The sequence below is a fragment of the Pecten maximus genome, chromosome 11, assembly GCF_902652985.1.
Source record: "Pecten maximus chromosome 11, xPecMax1.1, whole genome shotgun sequence".
Classification (NCBI taxonomy): domain Eukaryota; kingdom Metazoa; phylum Mollusca; class Bivalvia; order Pectinida; family Pectinidae; genus Pecten; species Pecten maximus.
The window spans coordinates 29,116,580-29,140,011 of NC_047025.1; the positions used below are offsets into that span (position 1 = coordinate 29,116,580).

A 23,432-nucleotide genomic window follows, 5' to 3' on the forward strand; every position below is an offset into this window, starting at 1 on the left:
TGTGTGTGTATTAATTGAATGGAAAGGTAATTTCTCTAAATGTAACGATTTATAAACAGTTTAATAACGGTAACTCCGCCGTCACTATGTCAATGAACTATACAATATTTTTTTAGTATCGTGTAATATCCTATGAACAGATAATGTAATGTATATTATCTATGATGTTAACATTGATCAGGTCGCCCAGTTTCATCAACAGGATTTGCTTGTTCGATATTAATACTGGTAGCAAACAATCCTTAATTCATTCTAGTAACTCACAATGACTAAGGGATGACGATGGGTTTTAGGACAGTACAGAGCGGATAGAGTAAATGGAGGAAGAGAGATGATCCCTGCATTGCCACACCGTCACAACTGAAAATTCAAAATCTCGAGAGGGTACTTCAGTTAGTAAATACTGCAATCGGTTGTGCCCATGAGATAAGACTCGGAGTCTGAGCGCATAAGCACAGCCTAGCACGGACCTCGCGTCAACAATGAGCCGAGGACCAATGGCGGGGCCCGAGTTGTATATATACGTATATGCATAAGTGTTTCAGTATTTGGACACATTTTCAAGCTCCATCATATATTGTCTAACAAACCAGGGTGATAGTTTCCCCGCACACAACAAAGCCCCTTAATCTCTATGCATTTACACGTCAACAAGTGGGCAGGCCTAGTACAGGACTATCTACACGAGATACGTAGATGGTTTCCTGTCAGCCACTTGAGTTTCCCTTCGTATGCATTGTGCTGATAAGTCGCCGTTTCCTTTCGCCGAAGCCCTGACTATGTCGACCGCTTTGGTGTATTAGTATTAGTAGTTTTTCATAAAATAACCTCTAAACATGCTACGTCAAACACCGCTCAAGTAGTTTACATACAAGAGACGGACAATTTCCTTGTTTTCCTCATTCCTCCATCGGCACTTTCTCCTATTTCTTTGGAATGGTAAGTACACCATTTTTTACGATGCCTCTACTAAGACATGTGTTTCACCTGCATTGCTGTGTGTAATTGAACCTATCGTAGTTGACACTGTCGCCCGGTCGTGTCATGTTAGATTGTTGACTACTTGAGCGACTTCCCCACACAGGAACGATCTAGTGTATAGGAAAAGCAGTATAGGAAGTATGGAGTTGAAAACCTCCGTTTTGTGCTTTGTATATGAAAGAAATCTAAAGCACAGAGAAAGAATCATATTCCGGTCAATTTTAAGATTTTGATATACAGTTATGTATGACTTATTTAATTGATGTTAAGTTATGCTCGAGATCTACGGCGGAAATCTGCAAACCCTTAACAATTTTTATTTACTTCTCGGCACGGTTTGTACGTATCCGTCTGTTTATAGATTAGTTGTTTAGTATTGATTTCACATTGTGTCCTTTGTGGTTTTTAAGTTTTGTTGTTTTTGTAAATAATTTGATATTCGTCATTTTATGTTTGAAGATGCACTACTTATGCTATGTATCGGTTAGTGGATATTGACATTTATACCGTATCTTTTAATATTTAATTAATAACAGCAAAATATAACGCTACACAAGGGGATGAAAGTTGGCTCATTCAATACAGAAAATTAATGTACTCAGTAAAGTATTTTGACACCGTGATGATATTTATGATAGACTAGTTATCTTCGTGCTATGATAAAGTTCTTTTTGTAAGTGGGGGTCAATAGAGATGACGAACACGTGTATTAAAACATGTGCTTACATAGACATCAACTTGTACACAAAACGTAATATGAACTAGTTGAAGTGTTCACCAAAGTAGGTATTCTATTAATAATTTTGTATCTGTATTTAATGAACCTGAACCTCATTTGTTTAATTAGGGTTGATAATACATATACATAAATTATTTCCCCTCAGGATCCCACGGTGTGTGAAAGTCCACCGTCGCCGGTCCAGCATTCTTTGACGCCGGTCGACATAGAAAATTGTGACGTCGCAAGCACATGTGCATCCGAAGACCGGGAATCGGATATAATAGAAACAGCAGTATCTAACATACAAAACAGCAACTCATCTACATTTTCGGATTCCAATGGCACTATTCCAAATTTGCCAGAACTAGCCGGGAAACAGTCAGTCAATGTGAAGTTGGAACCGGGCCTGGTAACCGATTCAGTGGTAGGTGGAGTGGATGTTCCACTGTGTACCCCTGTGGTATCCTGCCCCACACAGTGGGGTAACTACTCTGTTACAAGCCCCGAAACTTTGTACTGTCAACCTTTAGCTAATGCACAATACATTGACACCAATTCATCTATTGGTACCTTTGACCCTGGCCGGTCTGCTTTCGAACCCCCTGGCCCTCCTTTAGTTGCCACTCCCAAAAACAATGTGGCGGTTGGTACGGGATACCCTATCGCCTCTGACAACAGAACCAATGCTGTTGGCGATCCGATGCTTCCAAGGGTCTCTGACATCGACGAATTGAACCCTTTCGACACAACCGCTATGCAAGCTGTAGCCACTACAACTTATAACAATGCTTATAACAAATACTCTACCCAGACTATGAAACAGCACCTGTATCCTATGGAACCGGTCAAGCCTCCCTCCCCCTCCCAGTACCAGCGCACATGTTCACCCTACGATATTCCCAACAAAAACATGAACAATGAACCATTCAATCTCACGTGTCCCAGGTCGAGATCAGATAGCACGGGAAATGACGTTCCCCACCAGGAACAATCTAAGAAAGTCATTGTTCCGGCAGGTGAGTACATCATTCAGTATTATAATTCAAAGTTGTTTCAAATATGTTTATCATACGATCATTTATGCCTTTTAAGAAAATTCGTAACAAGTTAAGAAATATTTTTGCCAATATGTATGAAATTCGTCTCGCTTTCTACTATTTTTTGTGGCATCACTTAATCAGAAAATAATTTATGACGCGTATCTTTATAACAAGTGTCATATCGTTGACTGATATTACGTATTTTATATCATACCGTATATGCCTCAATCATTATCGTGGATGTAGTTGTTATCGGTGGGGTATAAGTGTAGTTCTATACAAATCCTGGTACAAAACACGAAATAAAATAACACCTTCTAATATGGCTTTAATTGTAAGATACTGTATATGCCAAACAGTGAAAATAAACCCTCGATATGTAGCTATTAATACGTACATTCCCGAGATCAGTTGCATCTGTTTATATGGTGATACTATTGCAAACCATGAAATACCAAACAACCTACTCCAGTCATTATCATGTTATTTTGGTAAAATGATGTCATTATTTATTTATATATTATTTATATTTTTGATTTGAAAATTAATTTGCAAAATATATGCATAATGATATTTTTGGGAGACAGTTTGGTGAAAAATTAAAAATATTGTAGAAAGTATAGTGGTTGTATTATTTTGTATTAATTGGGTATATTATAAATTTGATGGTTGTGGGTATATCATAAATTTGATGGTTGTGGGTATATTATAAATTTGATGGTTGTGGGTATATTTTATGTTGTTGGTTGTGGGTCTCTTCTCCCTTTGCTGGTTGTCGGTCTCTTTTCCTGTTGTTGGTGTGGGTCTCTTTACTGTTGTTGGTTGTGGGTCTATTTCTGTTGTTGGTTGTGGGTATCTTTTCTGTTGTGCGTTGTGGGTATCTTTTCTGTTGTTGGTTGTGGTCTCTTTTCTGTTGTTGTGGTGGGTCTCTTTTATGTTGTTGGTGGTGGTTTTATTATATATTGTTAGTTGTGGGTATATTTTATGTTGTTGGTTGTGGGTATATTATATGTTGTTGGTTGTGGGTATATTTTATGTTGTTGGTTGTGGGTATATTTTATGTTGTTGGTTGTGGGTATATTTTATGTTGTTGGTTGTGGGTATATTTTATGTTGTTGGTGGTGGTTTTATTATATATTGTGAGTTGTGGGTATATTTTATGTTGTTGGTTGTGGGTATATTTTATGTTGATGGTTGTGGGTATATTTTATGTTGTTAGTTGTGGGTATATTATATGTTGTTAGTTGTGGGTATATTATATGTTGTTGGCTAGCGGTATAATTTATGTTGTTGGTTGTGGGTATATTTTATGTTGATGGTTGTGGGTATATTATATGTTGTTGGTTGTGGGTATATTTTATGTTGATGGTTGTGGGTATATTTTATGTTGTTGGTTGTGGGTATATTTTATGTTGATGGCTGGCGGTATAATTTATGTTGATGACTGGCAGTATAAATTATGTTGATGACTGGCTGTATCAATTATGTTGATGGCTGGCTGTATCAATTATGTTGATGACTGGCTGTATCAATTATGTTGATGACTGACTGTATCAATTATGTTGATGGCTGGCTGTATAAATTATGTTGATGGCTGGCGGTATGATTTATGTTGTTGGTTGTGGGTATATTTTATGTTTATGGTTGTGGGTATATTTTATGTTGATGGTTGTGGGTATATTTAATGGTGAATGTCCCTGGGTATATTTTTGTTGATGGTGGCGGTATATTATATGTTGTTGGTTGTGAATATATTTTATGTTGTTGGTTGTGGGTATATTTTATGTTGTTGGTTGTGGTTTTATTTTATGTTGTTGGTTGTGGGTCTCTTTATCGGTTTCTTGTTTGCCTGGGTCTCTTTTCCTGTTGTTGGTTGTGGGTCTCATTCCTGTTGCTGGGTGTGAGGTCTACTTTTCGTGTTGGCCTGGTTGTCGGTCTCCTTGTTCTGTTGCTGGTTGTTAGGGTCTCTTTTCTGTTGTTGGTTGTGGGTCTCCTTTTGTGTTGATTGGGTCTGTTGGTGTTTACTGTTCCTGGTTGTTGGTTGTGGGTCCTCTGTGTTACGTTTCTGGTTGGGGGTCTCTTTTCTGTTGTTGGTTGGTGGGTCTCTTTACCTGTTGCTGGTTGTGGGTCTCTTTTCTGTTAGAGGGTTGTGGGTCTCTTTATGTTAGTTGGTTGTGGGTATATTTTGTGTTGTTGGTTGTGGTTTTATTTTATGTTGTTGGTTGTGGGTATATTTTATGTTGATGACTGTCGGAAATTGATTGTTTTGATTAAATCGTATGTTTGTTTGCATATTTTATTTTGATTGTTCGTCAATTGTACAAAATCTACGTCATTTTCAAGTGTATCAAGTTTCCTATTTTTTAATTGTCCACTCAATTTTTTTTTATATATTTCTATTTACTAGTGGGTACTCTATGTAAATGATATTGTTTTTGACATGTTTCCAATCGTGCACCATTTGCATTCAACATTAAAGATGATTGATTATTACATAAATATTGATATGGTTATGTGCTGGAAGTAGATGCATGTAGCACTTAACATTTTAATATATGTCTGATAACAATAAATATACATGTGTAATAAAAAAAAAAAAGCCATAGAGATTTGAGGACTAATAGGTTTCCTGATGGACCGTAATACTTTTTCCTTCCTGTCCATTCTACACAGCGTTGTCTTCATAATTTCTCACCTTCATATAAACCTACTGGGTGTCAAAACGTTCAATACTGACCAAAGTTGAAAAAGAACTAGTTAAACAAATTATATACAAATAAGGTCGTTTATAGTCTGCATAACGGGTCTAAAATAAATACCGAACCAAACCAAACTAAGGTGTTCGCTATAAAATGTTGTATTACGAAGGTAGCGGTGTATGTTATTAAAGTTTATTTTAATTCATGTCAACTACCAGATTGTAAAATTGCAATCCCATAATACTTTATAGTCGATACAGATAGTGCTACATGTAGATGATGCTATTTATGTAAACATTATAATAATATCTAACGTTTAACTATGCCTTCTGAAAATGCCACGTAACCAATGTCTTCAAGTTAACATCCTGTCGTAGATATAATTCATTTAAGTATCTGATATCTTATTTCTAAAATTTTGAAAATTCTAGTATTCAATATTGCAGATATAATTCGTGTAAATGCCCTTAACTTTCTCGAAATATACAATGTCATGTATTCAAACTTATAGTATAGTATGTAATTTTGGGGATAAACTGTAAATGTATTTAGTTTTAAATATGAATAAATTTAAACTTCTTTCGTCTTATGCTGTAGAAAGAATAGATATAATAGTTTTGCATCTAATTTTTTTAAGTATAAATATAATTAATATTACAGATATATGTTAAAAAAGCATTTTCTAATCTTTATATGATATTGTAGGCAGGATTAATATAAATGCCTTGTATCTGTTTAAGATATATTCTTTTAATCTCCTAGTATGTAGTTTTGTAGATATTAGTTATATGAATGTCCTGTATCAAATATTATTATAACATATTATTATAACAGGGCGTTTCATCTAATTGTAGATATATTATATTCAAAACCTAGTATTCAATAGTTTATATATAATTTATGTTTCTGTTTCTGTCAAATATTTAAGAACATATTTCAATCTCTAGTATTAATATTGTAGGTATAATTTATGTACATGTCCGCTATGTAATTTCAGAAATATCACCCAAGCCTAAGTATCAAGTATTGTAATTATGATTTAAACAGATACCCTGTATGTGATTTTTATTTTATTTCATGTGTAATCTTATTTTTATATGTAAATCTGTTTTAATATCTTGTATATGGTATAGGTTGCTCAAACATTAGGTATCCAATTACAAATGTGTATTAATTTAAACGACCGCATATTTGTTTATATAATTTGGATAAACTTTTGTATTTAATTATATATGTATTGTATGTAAATATATTTATTAATGACTTATTCAAACGTCCGCTACCAAATAGTATAGAGCATTTCTTAATGTATGTTGTTTATGGTTTATGTAAACATTACAGGTGTGGTGAATGTTACCGTCCTTTGTCGTTTTGATTGTTTTTCGGCATAGCCGTAAAATATTGTTTTGGTCCCAGATATGACGCGACAGGTGGTGTTACTGGTCAAGATGAAGTATGTGATTGGTCAATGTAGCGGTAAATGCAAAATGCAGATATGCAGTTAAAAACCAAACAAAGTTAAGATTGAATGCAACCTGAATAAGTGGATGTATCTATTCAAATTACACATCAATAACATTATATTCCTGATTCAAATGCAGTCTTATTATCACCAAAAATGATTCAAACTGATATAATTTTGGTATCCGTGCTGAAACGCATTACTTCGTTAATTTATTTCACCAGCAGTTTTACATTATAACCACCAGCACTAAAAGTATGCCGTTTATCTTTTTTTTTAAAGATATTTCTTCATCTAATATCGTATGTCTTTTGATATTGCAAATATAATCTCTTGATAATCCTCGAATCTGATATTGTTATATAGTCGTTGTAAATGATAAGTATCAAATTTTCAAATATTGCATCACATTTTGGGAAAAGTCATGTATCTAAAATATATATTTAACTTCCTCAATCCATTATTGTAGGTATAATTGAAGCATCCAATTTGTATTTTATAATGTAGATATTTATGTTGAACTGTATATGACAATATCAACGTTTTATATCTAGGATTTCATAGAGCTAAATCTACGTTAGAAATTAAAGAACAAGACAATAACACAGGACTGCAATGGTTGAAATCTTCATTAATCAATTAACTAATCATGAAATAAAGTAAATGAAAACATAAATAAACAAACTGTATGAATCCGCGTACATATATGTAATTGAACTTGAATTTATAATTTGAAGATTTCAAGCACGAGTACTGTCATCAATAAAAGCTTCAATATTGAAATGGAATGCGATGGATATCAATTATCTTTAAAGTTTGTGTCAGTAAAATCGTGTAATAACAGCATTGTTATCGGGACTGCTTTATCTCACGGTGATCCGGCGTGGATCTGATGAATGATATATATATATTCAATAACAAACACAATATGCATCATACAGTTGTTTCGTCCTAAAGACTTGTCATTGATGTTTGGAAATAAAATTGCGGAAACTAGAATTCGAGAAATCAAAATAGGCCTTAAATTTTTTAAGATATGTATTTAATATAATGTATCTCCCGATCAATCTTTGGTGACAATCCTCCATTACATCAAAGAAAAATAATGCTCTCTCAGAAATGTTTAATTCTGATTGAGGTCAAAGTTTGTTTACGTACCACCGTATATTCAATACTTTGACATGTCTTTTAAAAGAAGGGTAAAGGCAAAGGATGTTCCAAAAACGCTCAGCAACAGTGAATTATCTAGATTTTTTTTTATAAAACAGTGTTCATCGAAGGAAATTTTGTTTGATATTGCTTTTGTTTTTATCTTTTAAAACACTTTTTTAATCAAAATGTTTTAAAGTGTAAATTAACAACGAATTAGCGGTGATGTACTTTTTGTTTTTATTTATTTATTTATTAATTAGTATATCTTTTTATTTGTTATTTCACATTCACTATATTTTTCATCAAAGGCGTAAAGTCTTTGACGTCCCGAATACCAACGAAGGCCAGATGACAGTCACTGATTAAACCTGTTTAGGGAATATTTAACCGTCTAACACATTTACCATGATCAACTCAAAACATACAAATGATCATCATGAGCGTAGAGATAATTATGTGTATGGATAGAAAATGACAGTGAACACCAAATCATATCATGAAGTATACATATCAAAATGACAGTGAATCCAAATCATCATATCAAAATAGAAAAAAAAACTATTGTTATGAGAAAATCCTGCTGGTGTGAGATAAGCAAGTACATGACTGGAGCCGATATCCGAGCTTTCATCCGCTTTGTGATGAGTCACTATTCGTCATGTTCAGATCTGCATGTCAATTATTTTGCTCGTGTGTATCTAACACGTGTTGGTGGGTGATATTGCGGAGATACGTAATAACCTTTTCGTACTTTCTGACTAACGTCTGCAGTGGATTGGTGCGAGATAAAAAAAATCTTAGACAATTTGAAAATAATGTATTTCTTATTTTTTTTAAATTTCCCAACGTTCACTAAGCCAAAGACAAATCCAAGTATATGCGATGTAGGTGAACATTCAAGAGTCTAAGGTCTGATATATGTAACTACCCCTTGATTGCTGGGAGCGATTATAGTCGTCCCTCTATTAAATCGAGGTTTTCTTCTATGCCTTTCATTAAGAGACATTAATGATACCAAAATTTACCTGATGTCAATTATCTTGGTATCTCCGCGTCCTATTATGACCCTGATTGTTGTCAGGACAGTAAACCCAATGCATATTAAAACCAATGAGTTCCATTTGATGTGAGCGGATAATTATTTGGAATTTTGTGTTTCCTCTACTTTTTCATCGTTGGTATTGTTTCCTGATGTCTCCCCTGACATTGACAGATTTGGTCTTTGTTATGCATTCGCCTCTGTGATTACTCAGGTAGTGAGTTATGTACTGGCCGAGACTCCCTGGTCTCTGCTTTACGTTCAGATTTAAGGTTGTTGGTTTGCTTTGCATGGTTGAACGTCCTATCAGCATATATGGTCATTCAAGGACACCTCCTGTGTGCGAGCTGCATGCGTGTTGTTAGTGCGTCTTTTGGGAGGCCTCGGTATATTCGTGTTTGCCACCTTGTGATAGCCCGGAACTGACGCCGACTTGACCTTTGGCCTTTACTTGCGCGTTCGCAAGCGTGAGAAAGATTTTGGGATGTTTCCCTTGGCCAAGACACATCATGATCTATAAAATTAGGAGTTCTATTAAGCTCTTTCAGAATTTTAGAAGTGGGACGCCTAGTTGGTCCGTTGTCAGTGGTGTATCCAGGAGTACTTCATTGAGGTAGCACTATAAATTCGGCATCAGTTCCACAATATCACAGGCAGACAAACACGATCACATGCAGCCTCCCAAAACATACACAATCACCACAAGCTTTTATCTTGAGGAGACCATTCTTTAATGGTCATAGCTGTCGATACGACGTAAAACCAAATCAAACAACAACCATAAAGTTTGCGCTGTGTCTCGCTGAAATGTGTACAGAACTTCCCTTCTGTAATTGTGCATTTATTTTCATTATATTGAAACATTTCCGCTGAAAACGTTCTGATGGAATCCCCATCATCATTCCTTATAAGGAGCTTAGATATTTTCACACATGCAGGTGAGCCATTTTGGTGCCCTGTTAACTTTTTTGTTTATTAAAGGAGGGGCCAAGTTAAGAGTCATCTTATAGTGTAATTTTCTGAAAGACGTGTATCCCAAACACGTTGACATGACAAACAAGGAAAGAAAATATAACTGGTTTATGCCTGTTAAGTATATTAGGCTGGGGATACGTTACTAGCTAATGGGACATTGATGAAAGCAAAATAGATCTGCGTTTGTTTCCTGGTTCAGGGAAATTAGCTCAGAAATAATGCTAATAATAGATACACATGTACTTAAATTGCGAACTATGTTCCTTATCAATTGGTTAGTATTCTATCTATATGAAGAGGTCAATTTTAATTTATTTTAAGTAAAAAGGAACATAATTTTAGAAAAAAGTCAAAAGACCGCTGATAGGTCGCAATCCGTTTTTTAAATGGGTCAAAGGTCATTGTCAAGTTCAGCATGTCCGCAAAGTTACCGATGTCAAAGACAGCAGATTCGCGGGAAATGGCAATACTATATCCTCATTAGTATCGACACAACACTGTTTTGTATAAAAAAAAAAGCAAAAAAACTTTAACCTAGCTGTCTACGGATGACATGTAAAATGTTTCACTTCTTTCAAAAAATGAGATGGTTAAATATTCACAATTTAAACCATATTTTGCCCATATGCCATCAAAATAGCATTCCTTGGTATGATGATGTTCATGACATTGGAACTAAATAGGGCAAAAAACGACATTGTCAGATGTTATATTCATTAAAATGTAATTGATTGGAATGGGGTAATATGTAAACAATTTGTCATGATAATTTTCATTTAAAGAACACGTTGCCGGGGAGTTTTAGTTATATTTTTTACACTAACACGTTACTTGTTTCGTGACAATCTCAAGTGTTTTTCCTTACAAAGATTGGGATACTGTCAGCGTTATTTTAGGTTTCTCTTTTTGTAGCGGACTCTGTTACTGTCATCTGTTTAAATCAGAGCACCAGTTTTATCACTGTATTGTAGGGTTAGGGTTTGCTTGTTAACTTGTCGTTTCAGTCAGGAATCGTCATCTCTATCTTTGTAATTACCATTTTTTTCGGAACACAGCGTTACAGTTTAAGTAGTGATATATGCAATCTTTAATTTACGCTTTGTTCAATTAAATCTGAAAACTGTTATTTGCTAAAACATTTAAATACATTTATCTTTGTTCTTTCCGAAATTCTGAATTTCCATGACTCTGTCTTGGTGCCATATCGTTATCCTCGTTTTTATATTTGACTTTGGCTGTGTTTATTGGTCAAGTTGTGGGCACTGAGAGTACAGTTTAGGGTTTTGAAATGCACCCAATAGAAATGGAAGCCGAGTGTACTCTTTAATGTTGGTAAGACGTTCAGGAAATAGGCGCTAGACCCAATCACACACATAACTATTGAAATAATTGATTTAGTATGTAGTGAAACATGACACTGATCACTTGAATAAATGACTTGCGCGTGCTCTCGAGACGTATTAATAGACCAATTTTATTAATAAAAAAGAATGTTGTAAATTACATCATACGAGAGTTTATATGTAAAGGGTTCTCTACGCTGTAATTAGCCTTTCTCTACTACATAACCAAAGTTAATGTATACTACTTAATTGTCCCCATTAGCACAGTGTTGACTACTGTTTGATTCTGATTATGTAAGCAACTATTTGTAAACTTACTGATTATAATCTATTATCACGAATCCGTTCACGTGCCAGCATTTCAAGAGCTTTTGTGACCTATAATGTAACCCAGGTCATAAAACAAAGAGAAATAGTCGTATGCAAATGGAAACAGTTCCAACATTGATCAGACGTTTAACATGTGTTAACTTAAAAAAAGCTGGAATGAGCTACTACAAAAAGAGGTCAAAGTTCATAGAATGAGGTATACATTATATCAAAATGCTATGCATTGATATTATTTTGCAATATAGTCCACATTGACCTCAAAGCATTTGTTTTTAGGTCAATGAAGCCTCCTTTTCTTCAATACTGTTATGCCATAGAAGTAGAAATTTTCTGTTTCGTCCTCGAATCTTGACTCGAGCTCATCATTTTGAAATTTGGTTTCCCGCAAGTGGAAATTTCAATTTTTATGCGGATAACAATATCGGCTTATGCAACTATTCATTTCTCCTTGGAAGCATTATCGTGAGGAGCAAGCAATATACAATTGCTCAAGGTTATTCTATTTCTTTGATGTCAGTTTTCAGTTGCATTATTCACTTCAGGTCTAAAATGTATTTCGGGTGTCTGTCTATTGATTACAAAACACGCTCCCGTGATAAAATGGCGACTGATCTGCTGGTAAAAGCTGTGGCAATTCTGTCATCATAGTCCGTCCCTTCGTCAGTACATGGTGTATTGTTCCTTTGTTTGGTCAGACCATTTGTGTTTTGTTCCTTTCTTTGGTTAGTACATAGTGTTTTGTTGCTTTCTTTGGTTAGAACATTTGTGTTTTATTCCTGTCTTTGGTTAGAACATTTGTGTTTTATTCCTTTCTTTGGTTAGTACATTTGTGTTTTATTCCTGTCTTTGGTTAGAACATTTGTGTTTTATTCCTTTCTTTGGTTAGTACATTGTGTTTTGTTCCTTTGTTTGGTCAGTACATTTGTGTATTGTTCCTGTCTTTGGTTAGTACATTGTGTTTTTTTCCTTTCTTTGGTTAGTACATTTGTGTTTTGTTCCTTTCTTTGGTTAGTACATTTGCGTTTGTTGCTTTGTTTGGTTAGTACATTTGTGTTTTGTTGCTTCCTTTGGTTAGTACATTGTGTATTGTTGCTTTCTTTGGTTAGTACATTTGTGTTTTGTTCCTTTGTTTGGTTAGTACATTTGTGTTTTGTTGCTTTCTTTGGTCAGTACATTTGTGTATTGTTGCTTTCTTTGGTTAGTACATTTGTGTTGTGTTGCTTTCTTTGGTCAGTACATTTGTGTATTGTTCCTTTGTTTGGTCAGTACATTTGTGTTGTATTCCTGTCTTTGGTCAGTACATTTGTGTATTGTTGCTTTGTTTGGTTAGAACATTTGTGTTTTGTTGCTTTGTTTGGTTAGTACACTGTGTTTTGTTCCTTTGTTTGGTTAGTACATTTGTGTTTTGTTGCTTTCTTTAGTTAGTACATTTGTGTTTTGTTCCTTTGTTTGGTTAGTACATTTATGTTTTGTTCCTTTCTTTGGTTAGTACATTTATGTTTTGTTGCTTTCTTTGGTTAGTACATTTGTGTTTTGTTGCTTTGTTTGGTTAGTACATTTGTGTTTTGTTCCTTTGTTTGGTTAGTACATTGTGTTTTGTTCCTTTCGTTGGTTAGTACATTTGCCTTTTGTTCCTTTGTTTGGTCAGTACATTTGTGTTTTGTTCCTTGCTTTGGTTAGTACATTTGTGTTTTGTTCCTTTGTTTGGTTAGTACATTTGTGTATTGTTCCTTTCTTAGGTTAGTACATTGTGCATTGTTGCTTTCTTTGGTTAGTACATTTGTGTTTTGTTCCTTTGTTTGGTTAGTACATTTGTGTTTTGTTGCTTTCTTTGGTTAATACATTTGTGTTTTGTTGCTTTCTTTGGTCAGTACATTTGTGTATTGTTGCTTTCTTTGGTTAGAACATTTGTGTTTTATTCCTTTCTTTGGTTAGTACATTGTGTTTTGTTCCTTTGTTTGGTCAGTACATTTGTGTATTGTTCCTGTCTTTGGTTAGTACATTGTGTTTTTTTCCTTTCTTTGGTTAGTACATTTGTGTTTTGTTCCTTTCTTTGGTTAGTACATTTGTGTTTTGTTCCTTTGTTTGGTTAGTACATTTGTGTTTTGTTGCTTCCTTTGGTTAGTACATTGTGTATTGTTGCTTTCTTTTGTTAGTACATTTGTGTTTTGTTCCTTTGTTTGGTTAGTACATTTGTGTTTTGTTGCTTTCTTTGGTCAGTACATTTGTGTATTGTTGCTTTCTTTGGTTAGTACATTTGTGTTGTGTTGCTTTCTTTGGTCAGTACATTTGTGTATTGTTCCTTTGTTTGGTCAGTACATTTGTGTTTTATTCCTGTCTTTGGTCAGTACATTTGTGTATTGTTGCTTTGTTTGGTTAGAACATTTGTGTTTTGTTGCTTTGTTTGGTTAGTACACTGTGTTTTGTTCCTTTGTTTGGTTAGTACATTTGTGTTTTGTTCCTTTGTTTGGTCAATACATTTGTGTTTTGTTGCTTTCTTTGGTTAGTACATTTGTGTTTTGTTCCTTTGTTTGGTTAGTACATTTATGTTTTGTTCCTTTGTTTGGTTAGTACATTTATGTTTTGTTGCTTTCTTTGGTTAGTACATTTGTGTTGTGTTGCTTTGTTTGGTTAGTACATTTGTGTTTTGTTCCTTTGTTTGGTTAGTACATTGTGTTTTGTTCCTTTCGTTGGTTAATACATTTGCCTTTTGTTCCTTTCTTTGGTCAGTACATTTGTGTTTTGTTCCTTGCTTTGGTTAGTACATTTGTGTTTTGTTCCTTTGTTTGGTTAGTACATTTGTGTATTGTTCCTTTCTTTGGTTAGTACATTGTGCATTGTTGCTTTCTTTGGTTAGTACATTTGTGTTTTGTTCCTTTGTTTGGTTAGTACATTTGTGTTTTGTTGCTTTCTTTGGTTAATACATTTGTGTTTTGTTGCTTTCTTTGGTCAGTACATTTGTGTATTGTTGCTTTCTTTGGTTAGTACATTTGTGTTTTGTAGCTTTCTTTGGTGAGTACATTTGTGTTTTTTTCCTTTCTTTGGTCAGTACATTTGTGGTTTGTTCCTTTGTTTGGTTAGTACATTTGTGTATTGTTCCTTTCTTTGGTTAGTACATTGTGCATTGTTGCTTTCTTTGGTTAGTACATTTGTGTTTTGTTCCTTTGTTTGGTTAGTACATTTGTGTATTGTTGCTTTCTTTGGTTAGTACATTTGTGGTTTGTTCCTTTGTTTGGTTAGTACATTTGTGGTTTGTTCCTTTGTTTGGTTAGTACATTTGTGTTTTGTTCCTTTGTTTGGTTAGTACATTTGTGTATTGTTCCTTTCGTTGGTCAGTACATTTGCCTTTTGTTCCTTTCGTTGGTCAGTACATTTGTGTTTTATTCCTGTCTTTGGTCAGTACATTTGCCTTTTGTTCCTTTCGTTGGTCATTAATGCAAATGGCTGTCTACAATCGTGAGGCGAACCCAATCTATACCATTGAAAAAAACAACAGAAAATCATACAAAATCATTTAACAGTTTTAAAGATATGCTCTTGATTAAAACATGTAACCACTGTTAAATGAAGCCATGATTATTAAATGTGTAAACCTATATACTACTATGTTAGCAAATATCACTGATTGAACTCGAAAATTGATCGAAAGCTAACTCTCTATTTCCTGTTTCGGTCACTCAATATACATACTTAAAACTCTTATCCTTACTCATCTTTGGGTGAGTCATACATATATAACACATTTATACTAATTGAAGCATGAGGACAACCCTCAGTGCATTGCATGCGATGAACCATTTACCATTAAACTCTCGCCTGGTCCAAAGAGCCTGTGAGCTTATGCCATGGCGCAGCGTCCGTCGTCCGTCAACATTTCTTTTAAATCACTTCTCCTCCTGAACGCATGGATGGATATTGGTGATATTTGGTCTGGGGCATAATTGGGTAAAGGAGAAACAGAGGGTATGGGTCCCTTGGGACCGGAGGGGCGGGGCCCGATAGGGAAAATATTGAGAAAAAAAATCCGAAATCTTTCTTCTTGAATACTGACAGGATTTGGTCCCAATTTTGAACCATTTTTGGGAGAGGCAGCAAATTGGAAAACAATTGTAATATACACTGTAGCTTAAATGAAATCCTGGTAAGTGATGCAGGCCCTCTGGGCATCTTGTTATTGGATTGCATTGATCGACAACCTACAAGAGAAAGTCTAGAATTTGTTTTCGAAACTATTAACATATACATTTACAAATTTTGAACTTTTAAAAACCTGTTGGTCTATACCACAATATTAATAGAATCTATCATGGGTGTGTTCCGTGGACACAGATATCTCAACCCTCGTGTAAGAGTTTGGCCAGTCAGCACGAGGCTTGCCTTTTCTCACATACTTGCAACCAAACGTAAGTTTTTATGAATGTTTTTCATCGCGCCATCTTCGGTGCTCCTTGGAATGTGCGTCAAAATTTATGACGTCATCATTTACGACTTGGTTACTCAACGTAAAATGATGACGTTACGTTATTGTGAGCGGCGTCATATAGCGCGTGCCGGCTGTCTTTACCCACCCTGTGTAAGATCGATTTTTCTCTCATCCATACCGGTATCATACTGGTCTGTCCAGGTAAATACACCCATGCTTGCTGTGTGTGTATTACCTCGCTTCCGGTGTAGGATAGCCACGCGCGCGCAATGATACAAAAGTAGGTCGCCGAACCGAAAGTAGATCTATCTATAGATTTGAAACACATCGTCTGCTCCATGTGCTAGGCCAGATCTAATGCGAAATTTGTATATGATATAAATTATGTAAAAAAAACACGTTCTTTTATTGTTTTTTTATTAATAAAACATGGAACTATATTTTCACGCGAAAGGACACACTAGCTTGGCCGACATCAAGTGATTTGGCTTCGCTTGCAATGACAGGGCTGCTGAAACAACGTTAGACTGTGGAAATGAATGGTTTCCTTCGTTTTTAGAACAGCAAACGAAGTTTGCATATATGGGGTATGGTAAATCGATTGGCGCTGTTCTTTTTTTATTATATGCAGTAGAAAAAAAAAAGTTTGGATTGAGAAAAAATGGCGTCTATCTGAGAAAGCTATCGACAGATAGTGCCTATTTTTGCATATTTTAGGTTGGGGAATGAGAGAAAAATACTCAATCATATGTGGTTCATGTAGGATAGGGATATTTCACCCTCTGGGTCACAAAATGTGGTAAAACCCTCGGCGGAGCCTCGGGTTTTACCACATTTTGTGACCCCTCGGGTGGAATATCCCTATCCTACATGACCACATATGATAGAGTCTTATAATCTTTTCCCTAGCAACCACCGGATAACCCTGTGAGGTATGGGAGAAATTAGTAACCATATCCACATTTGTCGTTTTAAATTATATTATACACTTATCAAATGGGTATGAGGGCGATAGAAGCCCTCGTGCAACAGTTGTTGCTTCGGGGCTGACAAAATTACTATTGCCCGAACTACCCCATTTGATAACTGTTTTATTATACCTTTACGTTTTTTTCTCTATATAAAAGTAGTTATTCGCTACCCACCCCAAAACGCTGACTTTGAGTTTTGATTATTTTCTGTTATATCATAGGAACCCTCATTTATTTTACTCAGAAGATCATTTACAGCATCATCATCCAGAAAGTCAATATGAGAAACATCAAATTCCCGGACATTTACATTTTACAAGTGTTGAACGTCCGGATTGTTCTGTACTGTGTTTTGTCTGCTCATAGATTTAGTAGTACTTTCAGCTAATACTTTTGAAATGTCTCTTTTTTTATTGTCGCTGAGTTTTGATGAGTAGGACTTCAAACTCCCTTCACTTTTATGACCCGAGATTCCTATTTTATGACGTGACTCAATTCCATGCTGGTCTAGATTAGTGATACATGTTGCTCTGATGCAGTGGTTAGTGTAACTCTCGGAAAGCGATGCCTGATGACTGATTTTGGACATTACTGAACATAAAGTGTTCTTTCCTAAAGGCACAGCATCATACCACACAGCAGACGATTCCGTTGAATCTTTTTTCGGCCTTTGCCAAAAGTCGTCAATTTCAGGGTTTAACTTGCTTAAATAGTTTTCAAAGGTAGCCACTGGGCATCTCTCATTGCCTGAATACATTAAAACAAAACAATTTGTTTAATACATGCAACTTGGCGTGTTGTTGAATATATGTTGTATTTACGATAACATTTGATTGGATTCTTAATTAAAAACCTACATGACAATTGACAACAAATAGTAGATCTAACATTTTACAACTGTTGAAACATTAATTTTGAAGAACATTTAAAAAAATTTCAATCGATCAATAATAAGTTATTAAATTACCTGGTATTTCACATCCTAGCCTGGCTGAAATGCTCGTTCTGTAAATCATCCCCTCTGTGATTTTTGGTTTGATGCTCTGTCTTCATTACCACGTACCTCTTTCCTTGTGAGTCAACTCGAATATCAAAGTCAGATTTTTTCAATGAACGTAGATTCTCTCTTCCTCTTTTACAAAAGAAGTACATAAACTAAAAAAATTATGGAACGCCAAATTAACATATATTCAATTAATTGAACCTATCTACAAATAATTGAAGATAGGTTCAATTCAATTAAAGATAGGTTTAATTCAGTTAGTGATAGGTTCAATTCAATTAGAGATAGGTACAATTCAATTAAAGATAGGTTTAATTCAATTGAAGATAGGTACAATTCTATTAAAGATAGGTATAAATAAGACTGATTGAACCTATCTTCAATTGATTTGAACCTATCTCTAATTGAATTGTACCTATCTCTAATTGAATTGAACCTATCTCTAATTGAATTGAACCTATCTTCAACTACGAAAAAAAGGGAAAAGAGACGAATTAAAGATAGGTTCAATTGAATTAAAGATAGGTGCAATTGATTTAAAGATAGGTCCAATTGAATTGAAGATAGGTTTAATTTAATTAAGGATATGTTGTATTTGAAGATAGGTTTAATTCAATTAGAGATAGGTTCAATTCAATTAGAGATAGGTTCAATTCAATTAGAGATAGGTTCAATTCAATTGAAGATAGGTTCAAACAAACAACTGTGTCAATTAAGCGCTTGCATGTCGTTGTGTCTTTCAAACGTTCTGACGACGTTACAGCAGGGGTGTGACAGTTCGCCGTGTGACAGTTTGCGGTGCGATAGTTTTTTTCGAACTGTTACACGGTGTGATAGACCTGGAACACATGCACAATCCTCTCTAGTCAAATTATCACATTATTTTTCTATAGAGAAAAAAACGTAAATGTATAATAAACGTGATTATACCAATATATTGTTACATATTTCGTTTGTTTGATGGTTTTTTTCTGTCCATTTTTACTCACCCTTTATGACCTTTACGGTGTTGATGGGTCGTAATAACTAACTAAGCGTCTAAACATTATTCTGCCCACGGTCACCATCCTCGTCCATTACAATTCTACATTCATGTTTTTGTCTTTTTCCATTTTTTCTTCTCTCATTAACATAAGGTATTGATATTGTTACATTAATGCATTAATATAGACTGGCCATGTGAATATCGTTTGAAGTTAAGCTGAGAAAGACATTTGAACTATTGTCGAGATTTTGGTAACGGTACTTCAAAAGTAATACGACATCCGTTCTGTAAGTGGGGTAAGGGTAGACTGTGGATATCAACTTCTTAACAATTTCCCCTAATTATCTTCTATATTTCCTCTAGCGATGAATCCCTTACTGACATTCTAACCCACTTTACAAATTGTGTCATTAGAAACCCGGGACCCGGTAGTACGCCGCTCATTAGCTTTTACGTTCAATCTGGTGCTCCGTCTCGGACCTTGAACACATGTCTAGGAGACCACGTGTAGGGACTTCGATGACACTGGGATGTTTTTAATACAAGTACGCCGATAGTTGTTAACTTTAAAAGTCTGTAATGTTATGTTACATCTATGTACCTGTTCTAATCACAATACCACGGCTCTGTGCAATGTAACACGCTATGTATAAACCCCATGCAGCTTCCCAGGCCTGTTGTTTAGATAATTATGACGAAATTAACATGCGTTATATATTAGAATCAATATCCTGTCAATAATGATGTTTCGTTTAGTATAGAGTGCGGTGCATATTATGTGATATATATACGTAATGCACACTATATGATAGCAGTGTCTACTCCGCATACTTCAAGACTTCCCATATATCTCTATATGTGGTGTCGTAATGGATAGGGCGCTCATCTTCTACCAAGACGGTACGGTAAGATTCTATCGGTGATGAACAGAAAGTGATATGGCCGATAGGTCCTTGGAATAAATTGAACTTGAACTTGATATGTGGGTGGTCGGGTGGCACAGAGGTAATTAACACACTTGGTATCACAAGCTAGGCGGTCGTGGTTCGATTCCCCGATCGGACGTGAAAAGGTATGGGGTCACCTGCCCGATCACGTAGGTTTTCCCCGAGTACTTCTCCCACAGTTAGACCTCTCGCGCTTCTATCCAGGCCAACAAGAGTGAATATATCAGTTGATATAACTTGTTTCGCAAGTTTTGTAAAAGGTTACATTGAGGGAATATATCTTGTACCTCATTATTTTAAAATAAGATATGTTTTAAGTTCATTTAGTATTTGTTTTATCGTTAATTGAACGGTTGTATGTTTTAACTTAATGTATCTTAGAACTGAAAGTATTGTTTGATTTTGAATCTTTGATTGATTAAAGATAACAGTAGAAGGCCAGTAATTATTCAGGATAACATTAAACACTTCCGGTATTGTGTGGAGGTATGAATGGTATATGTCATATATCATATTTATAGTTCACGAACTCGATCACGTTTTACAGTGTAATTATTTATCTGCGGGGAGGAGGGATGAACACTCTTCGACCACGGGACAGACATGACACTCGTCATCTTCACATGTCTGGTGATCTAGAACAATTAGTGTGTTATAATCTACTCGGTATGAATCAGGTTTAGTCACCATTGTCAATAGATCCGAAAGAAGACGACTCAGTGAACGGGGTCATTGATGACGAGCCAGTTCTCAGTGTGAGAGGGACGGAATATCTCTTGGAAAGTGTTTCAAAGTACAATTGGCCAAACACGTGCTCTATCGGGGACATTCTCACAGCGAAATTAACATTTAATTAAGGATATTTTAGATTTCAGTTAAGTATAATGACATGTAATAGCGTCAACTGAGATCATCAACGCTCCTTAAAGGTGTATTCCACACTTTTGGACTAGCGAAATTTATGTTACCCCGGCTAATATGAAATTAGGCCGCATAAACATAGCGCGTTGGGGAACCCGGAACTGAAGTGCACGGGTCCATAGATTCCATACAAAGTTTGGGTAAATGCACAAGTGTTACGCTGTTCGCTTTTAAATTGTGCCGGGATTGCAATTTCATTGTTTCCTCAAGTTTATTTCCTGTCGATTTTATGATGTACAAAATATTTCATACTGTTCAGCTAATATAACGCAAACCTGTAACATTATATCTATAAAGAATTGGCACAAATTTGATATTACATTGTATATGTTGGTTTATATGGTAAATTGATGCGTTTTTTTTTCTTTTTGGCCATTTTAAGTAGATGATTTTTTTACTTGTTCTTTTTTGATAAAAAGCATCCTATAAAATCCTAACTTGTCTGAAATATCCCTTTAACTGAAGGAAATCCCTTTAATTAAAGAAAAACCCATTTAACCCACCAAAACTCACAAATTTTCTATGTTTTGGCCCATACGATTTCTGAAATCTTGTCAAAATGGCCAATGATTTTTGGGTCCAGCGTGAACCCCGTCCTATTTCACGTGAAAATTTTAAAGTTAAGGAATTTCGTAAAGTTATGGAATATTAATAAAACTTGGGCCTGGAAGGCAAGCTAACAGCTTTTACGGCAAATTGGCCCTGAAGGGCAACGTGATACTTTCAACCCAAATCAGTTTCTGTATATTGTGACTGGGTCTGATACTGAAACCTCTATATGAAATCGGAACAATTCCTCTTAAAGCCTCTCAACAGTGAACCGCCGTATATAGCAGCACTTTGCCGAAGATTTAACACTTAAAGCCTAGCTAGCTTCGTCTCCTCTGTAACACTTCTTTGTTTTAAATTTTCTTGCTACAATAGCTGCCACTTGTTTTGGCGCCTTTAGCAGTATCAGTCGTATAAATATGTTGTTTTAGTGTAAACGAAATGACATTTTGATGTAATTTTCTACACAAACTTGTATTTGGCCAAGCACAGAAAATGAGCATTCCATGGCGTATCGAGTATTGCTTTCAGATTATCTTGTTGACAAGAACTTAAATTAACGTTACGTTTGGTTTGATATGTGGGAATATTATTATTTTGAAATAACAGGAAGTATTCTTACAAAACTTTATTAAAATGTCGCATGTCGTTCCAAATTATCTGATACAGCGAGTCTCAAGAAAGTACGAGTAAGCTCCCCTACATCAATTTGTGAGGACTCTCAGGAACTTTTCCTATCGTACTTTGTTAAATCATCAGCCTTCGTTACTATTCTATTTGAATATGGACAAACGGAGTTTTACAAACTGAAAAAAATTAAACAATAACTCTATGAGTTTTCTACACGTTATGGCAACTGTATGGAATTTAAAAAATAATTCTACGGGTTTTCAAAACTGTATGGCAAATTGAAAAAAAAACCCCACCAATAATCCGCTTTCTAAACAGTGTAGCAAATTAAAAGAAATAGATCTGTTTTTTTTGATAGGATAGGAAATTAAGAAAAAAGTCCATTGGTTTTCAAAACAGTGTAGTAAAGTTTAAAAAGTCAATAGGTTTTCTAAAGTGTGTTACAAATTAAAATAAAGATAATAACTCTGTGGGTTTTCTAAAATGTTTGGCAAATTAAAAAAAAGAAATATATGGGGTTTCTAAAATGGCAAATGGAAAACAGACACCAATAATCCTATGGGCTGTCCAAACAGTATAGCAAATTAAAAAAACAACAAAAACAAAAATAATTCTATGAGTTTTCTTAACAGTATGAACGACGTTCTTTTGCATTTCTGAGTAACATCTTAGGGTCTGGTGGTCAGCCTAAGCTACATACTACACCATGTGTTAATAGCTTATCGAAAATCTTATCCCCGAAAGATTGCAAAATTTGCTATAATCATTTCATTTTCTGAAATTTTGTCCCCCAGACCCCTCGCCAAAAAAAATTCCTGTATCCGCGCCTGGGAATATTCCACCAGCTCAAAGTAAGCTTCCCGTACCGACGAGAGTACGTGTACTAAGTGTGTACTAAATAAAAACCAACATAATATGAAGATCAACCAAACGTTGAGCACGTACCGTGAGCAGTAATGCCCACTTTGTCCTCCGTATCTGTCTGTCCCAGTGACACTTTACGTTAACGTTATAATCACTGTGAAATGTGTGATTGATTTTTTTTTCTCTTTTCACCGAGGCGAGCGTGGTATGGGACCACCAATCTTGTTTCCTCAGACATTATTATCATATATACATTGTACTAGTAAGTAGGAGTAATATGTTGTATTTTTTTCGAAGTGTCGCAATATACAATATAGTAAAAAAAAATCCACTTGAGGCATGACCATCTTTATTTCCAATTACAAGGATGTAAAAAGGTATTTTTTTCTTTTGCGAG

The 23,432-nt window shown here is 35.0% G+C and overlaps 1 protein-coding gene across 2 annotated transcripts in view; it reads left to right on the forward strand.

Annotated features, from left to right (window-relative positions):
- Positions 1 to 804: 804 nt before the first annotated feature.
- The window catches only part of LOC117337914 (retroviral integration site protein Fli-1 homolog), a gene marked incomplete at its 3' end in the record, with an annotated part of 39,788 nt that continues 17,160 nt past the window's right edge, over positions 805 to 23,432 (forward strand). Inside the window, 2 exon segments of one of the 2 annotated variants that reach the window (XM_033899057.1) lie at positions 805 to 939; positions 1,866 to 2,718. In XM_033899057.1, the coding sequence (XP_033754948.1) occupies positions 937 to 939; positions 1,866 to 2,718 (856 nt within the window). 2 annotated transcript variants of the gene reach the window in all.